We start from the raw sequence: 16,177 nt of genomic DNA, 5'->3' as shown, positions 1-16,177 counted from the left end.
TTTTAAATTATCGCTGGGCAGTCAGTGGGCAGGTACACCTGGCCAAGGCAGTGACCAATGAGAAGGAAGCACCGTTCATACATGTTTAAAAAAAATTACGAAAAATAATGAAAGCCGTATTGTCCGCGACCTCGCAAATGTGGTCCAAAGCTTTCTGCGCTTCTTCTTCTGCCTCTTTTCACAAACAAGAAGGCACAAATAGTAACCACTGCCACAACACACTGGTTGTTGTTCATTGTTGTTTTTACATTTATGTTTGCACTGTGCTCCTTCATATTTTGGTGACCAAACGCAAAAATGGGGCGTTGCTATACATGACAGTGAGGCGGTGAGAAAAGTCGAAGGCATCGAACCTATCCACTATTCTTAAGTGGTTACTGTAACAGCTCCACCAACTGAGGAGGGAAAAATCAGCAACAACCGTCGCTAAGTGTGACACGCCTCACCCAAATCAAGTTGTTCCAAGTCGGCTAGTGTGGCGCTGGCTTTAGTGATGGTATCTGATCATCACAATGTTTGAATGTTCTAGCAAGTGGCAGTAAGAAAATGTTTTAGTGTGGATAGATCCTCCACCGTTCCAGCTGGTTAATGTGCTCTGCTTTCTAACACTAGCTGGCATTATCATACATTTTAATCAAATGAATATAAATATAAGTAGCTAAAGTAAGGTACCAACTGAAAATATACTGGTAAACAGCAGTGAACATTTACATGCAACAAAATACAGTCATGTGAAAAAATATGTACACCCCATGGAAATTGTTGGCTTTTTTGACATATTCGGACATATTGGAGCCTCTTTGAAACAGTGCCTATTAATAAAGGTGATACACAATCAAATGACACATACAATTGACATTTTACAGTAATTTTCACAATTTAAATGAACAAAAACTGATCGGCAACATTGAAAAAGTAAGTACACCCCTACATTTTTCACACCTTCAAATCAATAAAATTAGAATCAGGTGTTCAAGATTGGGTGCGAGTGGTTAGAACCTGCTTAGGGAGTGCAGGTGGAAACTGTCTTATTTATACCCCTCTCATATCTAATGTCTGGTGTTCCCTTTGCTATTGAGGTGTGTGGTGCCATCATGTCAAGGTTCTGTAAGCCCTTCAGAAAAAGGTTGTGGACGCCTATGGGTCCACAACCTTAGAGTCTAAGGGAACATTTCATCACATGATCTGCTAGTATGTCTTGCAACTGCTGGTGTCAAAGTGCATGCTTCTACAAACAGAAAGAGATTGACTACAGTTTAGCTACAGTTTAGCAAAGACCAGGCCTTTTGGAATAATGTGCTCTGGATAGATGAATCAAAGATAAAGTTGTTTGGCCACAGTAACAGAAGAGATGTTTGGTGCAGACCAAAGACAGCTTCTTAGAAGAAACGCATCATACCAACTGTGAAGCACAGTGGTGGAAATGTTATAATTTTGGGTTGCTTCACTGCCTCAGGGACTGGACAGCTTGCATTCATTGATTCAACTATGAATTCTGCATCATATCAAAGAGTGTTTGAAGATAACGTGAGGCAATCTGTCCAAAAGTTGAAGTTTGACAAGGTCGAAATTGTGATGGCTAGACTATTGGGTCAGAGCATCTCCAAAACAGCAGGTCTTGTGGGATGTTCCTCGTATGCAGTGGTTAGTATCTACCAAAACTAGTCCAAAGGTTTGGCCGCAACACGTCTCAAAAAGTTGGGACGGGGACAACAAAAGGCTGTAAAAGTAAGTGTTACTAAAAAGAAACAGCTGGAGGTTAATTGGCAGCAGGTCAGTAACATGATTGGGTATAAAAAGTATCTTAGAGAGGCAGAGTTTTTCAGAAGTAAAGATGGGCAGAGGTTCTCCAATCTGCGAAAAACTGCGTCTACAATTTGTGTAACAATTTCAGAATAATGTTCCTCAATGTAAAATTGCGAAGACTATGAATATATCATCATCTACAGTACATATCATCATCAAAAGATGCTGAGAATCTGGAGAAATCTCTGTGTCCAGAACTCATTGTCTGTGTGTTCACCATGTTCACAGTTCACCGTGCCATCCACAAATGCTTTAAGTTAAAGCTCTATCATGCAATGAAGCAGTCATATATGAACATGATCCAGAAACACTCCCGTCTTCTCTGGGCCAAAGCTCATTTAAATTGGACTGAGGCAAAGTGGAAAATTGTTCTATGGTCAGACGAACCGAAATTTGAAATTTCTGAATCAAAGAGGACTAAAGAGAGGGACCATCCGGCTTTTTATCAGCACTCAGGTCAAAAGCCTGCACCCCGTTATGGGGGTGCATTAGTACCTATGGAATGGGCAGCTTGCACATCTGGAAAGGCACCATCAATGCTGAAAAATCTATACAGGTTTTAGAGCAACATATGCTTCCATCCAGATTCCATCCCATCTTTACTTCTGAGAGACTCTAAGATACTATTTTTATAACCAATCATGTTACTGACCTGCTGTCAATTAACCTAATTAGTTACAAAATGTTCCTCCAGCTGTTTCACTTGTTAAGTACTTGCCACCCTGATATTTCTTCAAATTCTTCATATTTGACCATAACTGTTGGTATAGAAACATAGAAGATCAACATATAAACTTTTATTTATGAAATTAGTACCAAAAGAAGAAAATAAAATGTAAAAAAAAAATCAAATGGTAATGGGTGTATTGTTTTCTATTTTTGCTTTCCCTTTGTTCTGCTTGAATTTTACAGCAGGATGGGAGTCTCAGTCAAAATCAATCAAGCGTGCTTTGTATAATATTGGTTCAGCAGTGTTTAATTATATTTATTAGATAAATTTTTCATTCAAGCATTGCTAGATGTTTAATATAACACTGAAGGGTGGTATCAGATAAATGGTCATTTTCAGGTGTGCCTTTAGGGTTTCCGGGCCCCAAGCCCCCACCCCCAGTTATCTTTTTTTATTTCCACGTGTAAAAACAATGATTGCATATTCAATAAGAGACTATAAAAAAACTAAATTTGAACAGTTTATTAAATTAATTGAAATTAGGCATTTATAACTATAAACAAATATATATATATATATATATATATATATATATATATATATATATATATATATATATATATATATATATATATATATACACACAGTACAAGTATTGTACACATTGTACTCTTCCTCTCTCTCATACACAGACACTATAGAAACTCTGTCTGGATGTCTTTATAAACTGTGAACTTGTAATTTCTTATTCCCCAAGAACAATGAACTTTATTATTATTATTATTATTAAAATTATTATTAAATAATCCTTATATTTATAATTAAGTTAGTCCAATTATGTTTGTCCAATTACTTTTAAGTCTGTGAAAATTTATATATATATATAAGAGAGAGTGAGAGTGCCCTCCAATAATATTGGCACCCTTGGTAAATGTGAGCAAATAACGCCATGAAGAATTGTCTATTGTTTAACCTTTTGTTAAAAAAATTCTCAAAAATACTCTGCGCTGATGGATATCCAACAATTGCAAACACAACGCACGTTTATCAAAAAAAAACTTTGTTAAATATATGTGTGCAACAATTATTGGCACCCCTTCATATGAGAAAAATATATTTGAAGTATATTCCCATTGATATTTTATATTTTTTTTAGTACACCTGGGTGACTAGAAACAGGAAATTCTTCAACCATGACTTCCTGTTTCACAGGGGTATGACTATGAGGTAACACACAGGCCAAATTCCCTTAGTCATTCATAACGATGGGTAAGACCAAGGAATATAGCTGTGATGTGCGGCAAAAGGTTGTTGAGCTTCACAAAATGGGAAGTGGCTATAAAAAAATAGCACAAGCATTGAAAAACGCCCATTTCCACCATCAGGGCAATAATTAAGAAGTTCCAGTCAACTAGAAATGTTATGAATCAACCTGGAATTGGACGAGTGTCTATATCATCTCAACGCACTGTGAAGAGGACGGTTCGAGTAGCCAAAAAATCTCCAAGGATCACAGCTGGAGAATTGCAGAAGTTAGTTCTATCTTGGGGTCAGAAAGTCTCCAAAACTACAAAAGTCACCTACATCACCACAAGTTGTTTGGAAGGGTTTCAAGAAAAAAGCCTCTACTCTCATCCAAAAACAAACTCGAGCGTCTTCAGTTTTACAGACACTACTGGAACTTCAAATGGGATCGGGTTCTATGGTCAGATGAAACCAAAATAGAGCTTTTTGGTAATAAACACCAGAGGTGGTTTTGGTGCACACAGAGAGGTAGCCATATGGAAAAGTACCTCATGACCACAGTTAAATATGGTGGTGGATCTTTAATGTTTTGGGGCTGTTTTTCTACCAGAGGACCTGGACATTTTGTTAGGATACATGGCATCATGGACTCTATCAAATATCAACAGATATTAAATGAAAACATGACTGCCTCTGCCAGAGAACTTAAAATGAGCCATGGTTGGATGTTCCAGTAGGACAATGATCCAAAACATACATCAAAATCAACACAAAAATGGTTTACTGACCACAAAATCGAGGTCCTGCCATGACCATTTCAGTCCCCTGACTTGAAACCCATTGAAATCCTGTGGGGTGAACTGAAGAGGAGAGTCCACTAGCATTGGCCTCGAAATTTGTAGAATCTGGAAAGATTCTGTATGGAAGAATGGGCTCAGATCCCTTGCCGTGTATTCTCCAATCTCATCAGGCATTATAGGAGAAGACGCTGTGCTACCTCCCTTTGCCAAAATAACAGCTCTAAGTATTGACTAAAAGGGTGCCAATAATTGTTGTACATCTATATTTAACAAAGTTTTTTTAGCAAAGTTTTTATAAACCTGTGCCTTGTTTGCAATTCAGGACAAATGAATATCCAATATCCACGAGAGCAGAGTATTTTTGTGAATTTTTTAGCAAAATATCAAAAGGTTAAACAGTAAAGACAATTTTTCATAACATTCTTTGCTCATATTTACCAAGGGTACCAATATTAGTGGAGGGCACTGTATGTATTTATATATATATATATATATATATATATATATATATATATATATATATATATATACACACACACACACACACACACTGTCATATCACAGCAAACCAGTGACTACATTTCTCATCCTGCACTCTGGCCTGCAAACATGACCACCATAGACGCGCATTCATTCCCAGAACACGCATTCATTCTAATCACGCACACCTTCATCCAATTTCACACACTCACTTCACAGTATAAAGAGACTGTTTTCTACAATGTCTTTGCAAAGTATTAGTGTTACCACTGTACCAAGCGATATTACCCTGTTCCTCATTTTGTTTCATGGTTCTTTATCTTATTCTCGTTCTCGATTCTAGCCTTGCCTTGTTTATGCCTGTTTGCCAATCACCTGACCCTTTGCCTGTTTCTTGACCTCACTATTTTCTCGTGTTTTGGATTTGCTTGCCTGTCTATCTTTCATTAAACTCTCATCTGCATTTGCATCCGTCCTACCTTCATTACGAGGAATACGTGATATATATATATATATAACGCTGTGAAATATAGTACAACATAAAGGCAACCTGAGTAAACACAATACAGTTATTATTATTTTTTATGTATAATAATAATTATAATATATATATTATCAAGCCCTTGATTAGTTGCCTCGGGTGTGTTTGAGACAACACCTGTTTTGCATATTTGTGCTGTTGTGAGGGATTCTATTCAGGGGTGAATAATTCTGAAACTCGGAGAAATCATTATAAGTTGCATTTTCAGTTGAATTTGGGGAAACCGCTTGAAGCATTCGTTGTGTTGAACTAATTCAATTGCTTTTGTTTGATTTGTTCATCGCAAACAGCTGAAAGTCTGTACATTTTGACAATAAATCTGACTTGCAATGGGGGTATAATAATTTTGATTGCAGCTGTGTGTGTGTGAGTGTGTGTGTGTGTGTACACAGTTGTGCCCAGAAGTTTGCATACCCCTTGCAGAATCTACTAAATCTTAACAAAATAAGAGAGAATATAAAAATCCCATGTTATTTTTTATTTAGTTCTGTCCTGAATAAACTATTTCACATAACAGATGTTTGCATATAGTCCACAAGACAAGATAATATGTATATACCCTTGATTCTTAATACTGTTTTTTTTGTTTCATGATAGTTGTTCATGAGTCCCTTGTTTGATCTGAGTAGTTAAATTGCCCGCTGTTCTTCTGAGAAAATCCTCTAAGAACCTCTGAGGTTAAAAAGCGCTATATAAGTGCAGACCATTCTTACTGCTCATGAGTGGTTTGCATCTTGTAGTTTGGCCTCTACATTTCTGCACTTGAAGTCTTCTTTAAATAGTGGATTGTGATACCTTCACCCCAGCCCTGTGAAGGTTGTTGGTGATGTCACTAACTGTTGTTTTGGGGGTTTTCATCACAGCTCTCACAATGTTTCTGTCATCACCTGCTGTTGTTTTCCTTGGCCAACCTGTTCCATGTCTGGTTGTTAGTACACCAGTGGTTTCTTTCTTTTTCTGGACATTCCAAATGGTTGTATTGGCTATGCCCAATGCTTGTGCAATGGCTCTGACAGATTTTCCATCTTTTCCCAGGTTCAAAATGGCTTGCATTTCTACCATAGACAGCTCTCTGGTCTTTATGTTGGATTATCCTTTTTAACAGCAAATGCAGTCTTCACAGGTGAAACCAAGGGCTCAAACTAAGAGTAGACATTCAGAGCTATTAATTCTTTAAACAGTCAATCTGGAAACAATCAACTGGACATACCTGGGCATCAAGAACCACCTATCAGTAACATGTTCCAATATTTTTGATCACGTGAAAAAATGGGTGGGTTCAAACAAACGGTGCCCTGTTCAAAGTTGTTCAAGCTGAAATTCTGATCTATTGTCTCATATTCATCTTTTGATCTCAAACAAAATGTCTTCAATGTATAGTGAAAACAATAGAATTGTCCTTGCTGTTCCAATACTTTTAGAGGGTATATTATGTATACTTTATTTTTGTCTATAAACGTCTATTTTTAAATTATGAATATGCATGAAAAATATTGTATGCAGACTATTTTTCTGCAAGCTTTTAATCAAAATTAATTGAAAAATGCTATATAAAAAAAAATCATCTTTTGGCCAAAGCTGATGCAGGTGATGTGCATAAGGGAAGAAAGATGTGCACAAATCCAAATCCATAAACAAAGTCAGAAACAGAGAACAGTGGTCAGGCAATCAGCAAATAGCATACACTGGAGAATCCAAAACATGAAAACCATGAAAATAAAGGTTTGGTAAATTCAGATGTGAGCACAAACTGAGTATCACTTCACAACATGTGTAGTGTGAGACTCTCTGTGTTTGGGTGATTGGGAACAGGTGAAAACAATCACAAGTCCAGTGGTTGTGAGTTCTGGGAAGTGTAGTCCGGGATGGCCGTGTCTGTAGGTGCATTCTGGGGAACTGAGTTTGCTAATGGAGTTGACCTGACAATGTGATGGTCAACCTGAAAATTTCTTCTAATAGCATAACCCATATTAACGACTACTGCATGGTCATGGATTAATTATGATCATTTGTATTTTAGAATTTATATTTCTCATGTTTACATTTTTATGTCCTAAACATTTTTTTTTAAATCTTTGTACTTGTAAAATGATATAAATAAGTATTAAACATGAGTAATTTCAATTCTTACTTACTATCCAGGAAACATCATACAGAATAAGAATGATAAGGCAACGTTCAGCCCAATAAACAGCAGACGGAATAAAAATAAGCTAATATTCAATAACTTTGTCTTATTGATTGTGAAAATGAAATAAGATAATATTGGCAATTAACTATATAATAATTTGAAGTAAAGAGATAAAAAAAAGATATTAAGTCAAAATAGGATAGTATGTTGATATAATGAGTTATTACACCGACATTTCGATATATCAAAATAATGACAAAACATTTTATCTTTTTCCCTCCACAACTTGCATTTCAGTAGGTTTTAGAGACATATTTTTCCATATTTACTTGTATGAAAATCAAAGGATAATCCAGCATCATAGGCTACTCCAAGCTTCATAACTGTAACTTTCAGGTAGATTTTGTACCCGACATCAATACTTTATCATAATGTTTGATAAAGTATTTTCATCATAATCTACAGTTTTTCAATTTATGTGTATAACATTTTTCATAATCGGCATACTGAAATACACGTCTAGATCTAGATCCAAGCTTTTACGTTTTTAAACATCTTAAGGTCCCTGGATATTAATATCAAATAATATCTGCTTCAGTGACTAGCAAACATGCATGTGCGATTTTTATTTTTTTTTGTAGTGTTACCATCGTTTTCTTATGCTGTAGTTTATATAAGCCATCTTGAATGTCAATTAGGCCGTCAAATTATGGCTTGATATTAAATTGACCAAAATAAGAACTGAAATTCTAAAGAGGGGAAAAAAAGAAACTGGAGCGTGACCTGGTTTCTGAGCAAGATACGTCCGAGATGGATGTTGATTTTTAAAGCGAGCGAGTGTTACCATTTAATTTCGAGTGTGCACATAAAAGCAAATTCGTGCATGAGCAATATAAATTTTGCCTCTGCACATGCATTTTTATATTATAGCAGAATACATTTGCACGAGAGAAGGAATTCTGATCAGAGACTAAACATTTGTGCTCTGGATGTTTTGTATTATATAACAACATATCCATTAAGATCGAGTCTCACTAGGGGCAGTGGTAGCTCAGTGGTTAAGATGTTGGCCTACCTATCAGAAGGTTGTGAGTTTAAATCCCATCATCACCAAGCTGTCACTGCTGGGCCCTTGAGAAAAAGCCCTTAAACTTCAACTTCTCAGTTGTATAAGTGACTGCATTTACACGGACAACAGTAATCTAATTATTGACCTTATTCTGAATAACACAATACTCTGATTAAGGTGTTTACACAAGTTACTTTTACAATACTACTTTCATGTTCCTGTTTTACATGTCATAAACATAGAGCGATTAACGGGACACGTCATTACGTTCCCACGCCACGCAAGACTCCAGAATTTCACATATCAACATACAGTTGGTCTTCGTTATGGTACCGTATACCGTTTTAGGCGTTTCATTTTTAATTTTACGAACGCTTCAAGTGCAGTTAATTATTTGTCATGCCGTACGTGCAAACGGACGACTGCTTGAAGCCGTGGCCTGCGTCCCAAACCGCATACTTATATAGTAGGTAAGTGCACGGTTTCGGACGCAGCCGTGCTCTCTTATCTGCCTTCAAACGGTTGAGTGCTGCCGTGTGTGTACGTGTCCTGTCGCAAAATGCGGTGAAAACTCCCACACGACGTTAATAGCGTGATTAAGGTGTGTACATGTCTGTAATACACGTCAATAATGTGACTAAAACATTAATACTTCACACGTCTTAATTCCATTTGTGTTTACTTCGAGGATTACGGTCATCAATAATCTCTGTTCACGTGCTAGTTTCTTAATCGGGTTAATACCGGAATATCGTTGTCCATGTAAACCTAGTGAATGAGATCAGTGGAAGTCGCTCTGGATGAAGTCGTCTGCCATGAATGTGAATCTGGTGCTTATTGTGAGACTGCTTTCTGGCTGCATGTAGTACAACTCGATGAGTTCGTGCCAGTGAGTTTGTTTACAGTGTGGTTAATTGAATCCCTTGAACGCTGAAACAGCGCAGACATTAATGCTTGGCGTCTAATTGTTAACCCGTCAGGTCCATCTTGTTGTTGCTAGACTGCTGGGAGACTTATTTGACGCTTGAAGCTGCCATTAAGGCCCCCACTCGACCAGGCACACAACGCTATTCTTCTTGGCGAGGTTTTTGGCAGGATTCCTGAGTAAAGGCGTTTGGGGGAAGGGAGAGAGAGGAATAGCTCCGCCTTGTCTGAGCAGAGGGACCTGGCGAGGAGATTGCAGGGAACTCTAACGCGTTTTCCTCCGAGGAGAGGGAATACCGACGCGGACAACTCGCAAGGACATCGAGTCCCCAGATTCCGGGATCTCGTCTGGATAATCTAGCGAACAGGATGAGGGAACAGTTGAGGAAGTAAGTGCGGTCCGCGTCAGTGGTGTCTCGAAATGTCGAGTAAAAGCCTGCGGAGGACAGTGAAGGAGTTTTCAGATGATGTTAGCTAAGGCTAGCCGGTAGAGCTGTTGTAGCAGGGCAGTTTGTCTCGAGCTGTACAGTCCTAGCAGGTGCCTCTCCTCTGCCACAGTAAACACTCACACTTTCATTACAGCGGTGTGATTCGGTCCTTCTCTCGGTCCTTCTCTCGGTCCTTCCTCATCAACCCAGCGCGTTGCCTCTTACAGACCTCTGATGATTTCCACAAACGAACACTCGGCTCGTTGGCTGTTGGTGTGTTCTAATCGACCGTGGATTATATCTCGTATTTAAAGCCATGTTTTTGTTGAAGAGGGCCTTTCTCGGGATTGATATTCTCACCGCACTTTAAAGCGGTTACTGTGCAGAGTTCAGTGATAATCATGTGTTTAGTAGCTGGATTAAATGTGTGGTGTGTGTTCAGACCTCAGGTTAAATAGATCTTGCAGACGGAAGGGAGTTGATTTTCCTCGCCGTGGGGAGGTAGGGGTATAGTGTGTGTGTGTGTGTGTGTGTGTGTGTGTGTGAGTGAGAGGCCTGATGCGTTAGGACAGATCTTCCGCCCCTCCGGAGGTGTATTCAGGGTCGGCTGGTGAGATTTGGTACAAGGCCATGTTTACAAGTCTCAGCTGCTTTACATGCTCGAGACTGGAGAGATTAAATATGTATATCTTTAAATATTTCTGTGCTGAATGATTGTGGGGATGATTGTGGGGATGATGTGTTGATCGGTGCTGTGTTTTGGTTGTTCGTGTTGAAGTTAGCGGGACATTGTTAGTGTTACAGGGTTTTCCCTACAGGACCCAGTGCTGTCTGTAAAACCACTCAAACCTGCAGTTAAAGCTGAAGCAGTGTAGAGGGCTGGTTCTGTACAGTACAGGTTCTGGTTCTGTACAGTACAGGTTCTGATTCTGTTCAGTGCAGGTTCTGTTCAGTACAGGTTCTGATTCTGTTCAGTACAGATTCTGATTCTGTTCAGTGCAGATTCTGTACAGTACAGGTTCTGATTCTGTTCAGTGCAGATTCTGTACAGTACAGGTTCTGATTCTGTTCAGTGCAGATTCTGTACAGTACAGGTTCTGATTCTGTTCAATACAGGTTGTGATTCTGTTCAGTGCAGGTTCTGTTCAGTACAGGTTGTGATTCTGTTCAGTACAGGTTCTGTACAGTGCAGGTTCTGATTCTGTTCAGTGCAGGCTCTGTTCAGTACAGGTTCTGATTCTGTTCAGTACAGGTTCTGATTCTGTTCAGTGCAGGTTCTGATCAGTGCAGGTTCTGTACAGGCTCTGGTCAGTACAGGCTCTGTTCAGTACAGGTTCAGTACAGGCTCTGTTCAGTACTAGTTCTGATTCTGTTCAGTACAGGTTCTGATCAGTGCAGGTTCTGTACAGGCTCTGTTCAGTGCAGGCTCTGTTCAGTACAGGTTCTGATTCTGTTCAGTCCAGGTTCTGTTCAGTGCAGGTTCTGTTCATCTTAACTCTTGTGCGTCAATTAAAAAAAAGTTACACATAGGTCCATAGAGGACAAAAATGTCCATGTCCTGTCCTAAAAATATTATACATTCATATTTTTTCCCCCATTTTCACTGATGTCGATTTTTTAAAATTTTTTTTTTTACCATCATCAGTTCTGATCATAATGACCAAACATTCATTCATTTACTGAATTGTAACTCTTTCGTTACAAATGCTGGTTTGTTTACATAATGCCACAGATGTATTTTTTATGGAGAAAAAAAAGAAAAATAGTTATTATTATCCATATACTAAATGCTAAGAAGATTTTTTTCTTTGATTATTACAGTCTTTGATATGTCAAATATTAACAACTACATTAATTTTGTTGCGTTCATATTTTTATGCAGTGTCATTAAAAAATAAAATAAATAAAAAACTACCACTCGGGTCCATAAAGGACAAAAATGTTCACGTCAAAAAACTGTCAAAGAAATATTATATTTTAATATGACTGACTTGGATTTTTTACCAGCATCAGATCTGATCATAATGACCAAACATTCATTCATTTTCAGAAATTTATCCCTTTAAACACTGGTTTCTTTATATAATGCAAAAATCTTCAAAGCTCAGTGACCTTCTTTGATCCATATGCATGGTGGGATTTATGATCTCCACTACAATATCATTTCTTTCTTTCAAACTGTTCACATACGTTTCCAGTACAGACATACAAACCACAACTCTGATATCCGTACAAACTCCCACACGATTATATCTGCATCGTTTATTCCGTTGGTCTGCGGCGCTCTAGAATACAGCAGAATCAGAAAAAAAAAGGAAACGCATGTATTTTCCCCAGAAGCTAAACCTGAGAATATACTACACATTTCAGAAATAAATAAAAAAAAATTCAATGTTTTGAAACCTTGTCAACAAAATAAAAGCCTATTAACACAGAAAGCTTGATTAAACGCCGGGATTAAATATTGCAGTTTGAATGGGTTTCAACAGGGACATTTTTGTCCTTAAGCTCAAATGAGGGTGAAATATAAAAATTCCAATAAAAATACAAACCTTTTGAAAAATGTATGCTGTTTGCATTAACACAAACAAAAGGATTTTTAAAGAATGAAAAGAAAAAAAGATCCATAAGGACGCACAAGGGTTAATAAAATGTCAGTAGCTGGATGCTTTTCCAGTTGCTGATGCAGAAAAAGTTTCAAGACTCTCAATCCATCCTCATTATGAATAACTGTGTACAGGCTCTGATGTCCACAGAGAAATGTGAAGGGTTGTCGTGGTGAGAGAGGTATTCATGGATTTGTAGATCTTTGAGAAATGCGGGTAAAGACTGAAAGATGGTTTGGGAAAATGTCATTCAGAAATAATGTTCCATAGGGAAAGGACAAACGGATACAGCGGTGTCCAGGATTGATTTCCTTGTGTGTTCTTGGGAGAAGATAGAAATTACTACAGCGAGACGTATCTACCGTTTGGTTCTGGGCGGAGCCAGGGAAATTTCCAGCTGAAAAGATATCAGTAATCGTTTTCTGAACGAACGACTTGGGAGCTGGGGAGTGACGTCATTGTCAGTCCATTTATCGGAGTCCGGAAATTTGTGTCTCTGCTTCCCTGATGTAAAGAACTGTAATCATAATGTCATTTCTTTTTCTGAGGTCTTTTGGGACTGTGTGTCCTGTGGACCCCATTTGCTCAGACGGATATATTAGCCAGTAGATTGCTTGTTATTCTGACCGATGACATGCAGCTTTTGTTGTTTGTTTGTTTGTTTATTTATTTATTTATATGCTATCTACAACCACTAGGGGGTCTGAACAAACCAGATACATAGATTGACACTTTTGATACATTTAAAAAAAAAAAATTATGTTGCCAATTTCTCTTTGGCCGATATTAATATAATATGATTATTGCTTGAAATGTTCCTGCTGAAGGTTATTTGGTAGAATTATGTTTGAGGAAGTATTAATCCAAATATTGTTACTAGTTTTAATTTGTGTAAAATGAATACACAAATTGTGTAGTTTGTAAATCCTTATTAAAATGAGGCACTTGCTACATACGTACTTATTATTATTATTATTATTATTATTATTATTTTATCTCCGTGCATTCGAGCTACAAAGTCAGGAAAAATGAATGCTTCTATTTTTGTCATTTGTTAGCCACAAGCTAACCAGCTAACTGTGATGAGTGATGTATATTTTCCTCCTCAAACCCATCCTCTTCTGGGTGACATGGGATAGTGAGGATATACATGATTACTCTTAAACAACTGTATACTATAGAGTCAAGCAGTGCTACACATGTTGAAAAGATCTTCAGTATGAGCATCTGGGTTTCTTTTCTTTTTTTTGTCAGTATAGTCTTGTGAAGTCTGTAGTGGGATATGTCTCATTTCATGGCTTTAGTGTGTCATATCTCATATTTGTCAAATCTTCCGGTTCTAGTAAGGGCTTGAGCTTGTTTATGTACCTACTGAAACATCAAGACAGCAAGGCATTACATAGTCCAGCGTAGAGGTAACAAAAGCATGACATCGTTTATTTTCTGCATGTTGTTGTGAAAATATATTTATTATCTTGGCAATATTTTTTAGATGAAAAAAAGCGATCTCAGTCAAATATACATGAGCTTATTTGAGATTTGAGACTAGAGTCAATAATGACACCAAGGTCTTTCATTACTGCAAATGATGTAACTGAAATGTCATCCAGAGTTACTATGTTATCACGAAGCTTACTTCTAGCTGCGTCTGGTCCTAGTAGAAGTATTTCTGTTGTGGTACAATTCCATAGGAGCAAGTTACTCAGCATCCAGTGTCTAATGTTCATTACACATTCCTCAACTTTATTAAGCTGGTGTCTCTCATCTGGCTTTGTTGAACATATAGTTGTGTGTCATTGGCATAGCAGTGGAAGCCATGTTTACGAATAATTGTACCCAGAAGTAGCATATAGAGAAAAGAGCAGTGGAACACCAAACTTTACTGTAGTATGTATAGAAAAGTCACCATTTACATCTACGAACTGATAACAATCAGTCAAATAAGACCTGAGCCAGAGAGCCATTCCCTTAACTCAAGCAACGTTTTCTGTGTGTGTCTAGAAGAATATTATGAAGCTGCACTAGGGTAAAGGAACACAAGCCAGAAAACACATTCCTGTCTCAGAACAGTGATGTCGCCTAAATCCGGACTGAAAGATTTCATTAATGTAATTCCTATGCATGTATGAGCCTAACTTCTGAGTTACAACCTTTTCTAGGATCTTGATGAGATGGGGAGGTTCGATAGTGACCTATAGGTAGACGGCTGGCAGGGGTCGAGGTGTGTGATGAGTAGGTAGGGGATCTAATACACAAGTTGATTTTAACCAATCCCTCCAGGATTTAACGATCGCAGAAATGCAAAGTCAAGCAAATGCAGAAACGCCGAGTCAAGCACACTACAGTATTTGGAGGAGCTTGCAAGTTTTCGAAATGAACACCGATTTGGGCCACGTGATGTCATCACAACGCGCATTCAGTCCAAACCCTCTTTGATTTGCATGTGTTGAACATGAGTACAGCTAAAAGGTTTCAATTACCAACCAGTGTCACTGTAAACGATGCTGATAGAGCACAACCTAACACGAGGCCGATATAACACGGATTTAATTACGATAAATGAGACGTGCAGAAAATCGGTGAAACTAAATGAACGTTTATTGTGCGTAATATTTATGTAATATTCTCTGAAGAACTTCAGAAATATTCACTTAAAGTTTTCTGTTTACACAAACAACTATTTTACAAAACAAACGGAGTGCACACGGTATTACTCGTCCCATTAGTTAGTAGTCCCAGTTTAATAGTGGCACGTTTTAATGCAGGAAACAAAGTTTCTCTGTATTTTCTCCAGTGAGCCTGTTCCTCTTCGTATCATAAATGACCCCCAAACTCAGTAAATACTCTCTTACTTGGAACAGTAGGGGGTGGAGCAGAGAGATTTTCTTGCCAGTGGTGCAAGGAGGTTCAGCTGGGTTTGCGTGTTTCCACCATTTCAGCGATAGACCACTCTTTCTGTCAGTTAGTGGCTCTCTGAGGTAACGGTTCAGCAGGATTTTGAGCTCCATGAATGTCGGTATGAATTTGATCAAGACCGGTTGGTTCCTCTGCCTCCCTTTTTCCTTGTTTAGGAGGACTTGTTGGTCCTTGGCCTTCTTCGTGTGTGTTAGTGGCTTCGGGTTATTCTGAGGCTGTGGCATGTTCCTGCACTATCCATTGTTTGGTTTATCCACTGTGCCTGCTGCAGTAAAAATATGGCCTTTATATTGAGGATCCAGCAGTGTTGCCAACGCCAAACATTTGTTTTTTTTTGTTTTTTGTTTTTTTTTTAACAAACACTGCAACATTGTCTGTCTGTGTTTTATTTCCTCTGGTTGTGGCATCCTTTGCTTGAAGAAGTCACCCTTGAAATCAACAAAGCGGAGGCACCTTCCTAGTATTTCTGTGCTGAAGACGCCTCTGCTTTGTTCAATTCAAGGGTGACTTCTTCAATGGGGCCCAGTGTCTACCAGATTTAAAATGATATCCCACTGATCT

At 38.1% G+C, this 16,177-nt stretch overlaps 1 protein-coding gene across 13 annotated transcripts in view; it reads left to right on the top strand.

Annotated features, from left to right (window-relative positions):
* dmd (dystrophin) overlaps window positions 1-16,177 on the top strand; it is a 252,578-nt gene that overhangs the window by 153,279 nt on the left and 83,122 nt on the right. The window contains exon 1 of one of the 13 annotated variants that reach the window (XM_053615393.1): window positions 9,047-10,055. The exons of the other annotated variants lie outside the window; for them this stretch is intronic. Coding sequence (XP_053471368.1) covers window positions 10,036-10,055 — 20 coding nt within the window. The 5' untranslated portion in view covers window positions 9,047-10,035. Of the gene's footprint in view, window positions 1-9,046; window positions 10,056-16,177 lie in introns of those variants that run through there. 13 annotated transcript variants of the gene reach the window in all.

This window comes from Ictalurus furcatus, chromosome 26 (assembly GCF_023375685.1).
Source record: "Ictalurus furcatus strain D&B chromosome 26, Billie_1.0, whole genome shotgun sequence".
In the NCBI taxonomy this organism is placed as follows: domain Eukaryota; kingdom Metazoa; phylum Chordata; class Actinopteri; order Siluriformes; family Ictaluridae; genus Ictalurus; species Ictalurus furcatus.
Note: the sequence above shows the minus strand (reverse complement) of the source record. Positions and strands in the feature narration are given on the sequence as shown.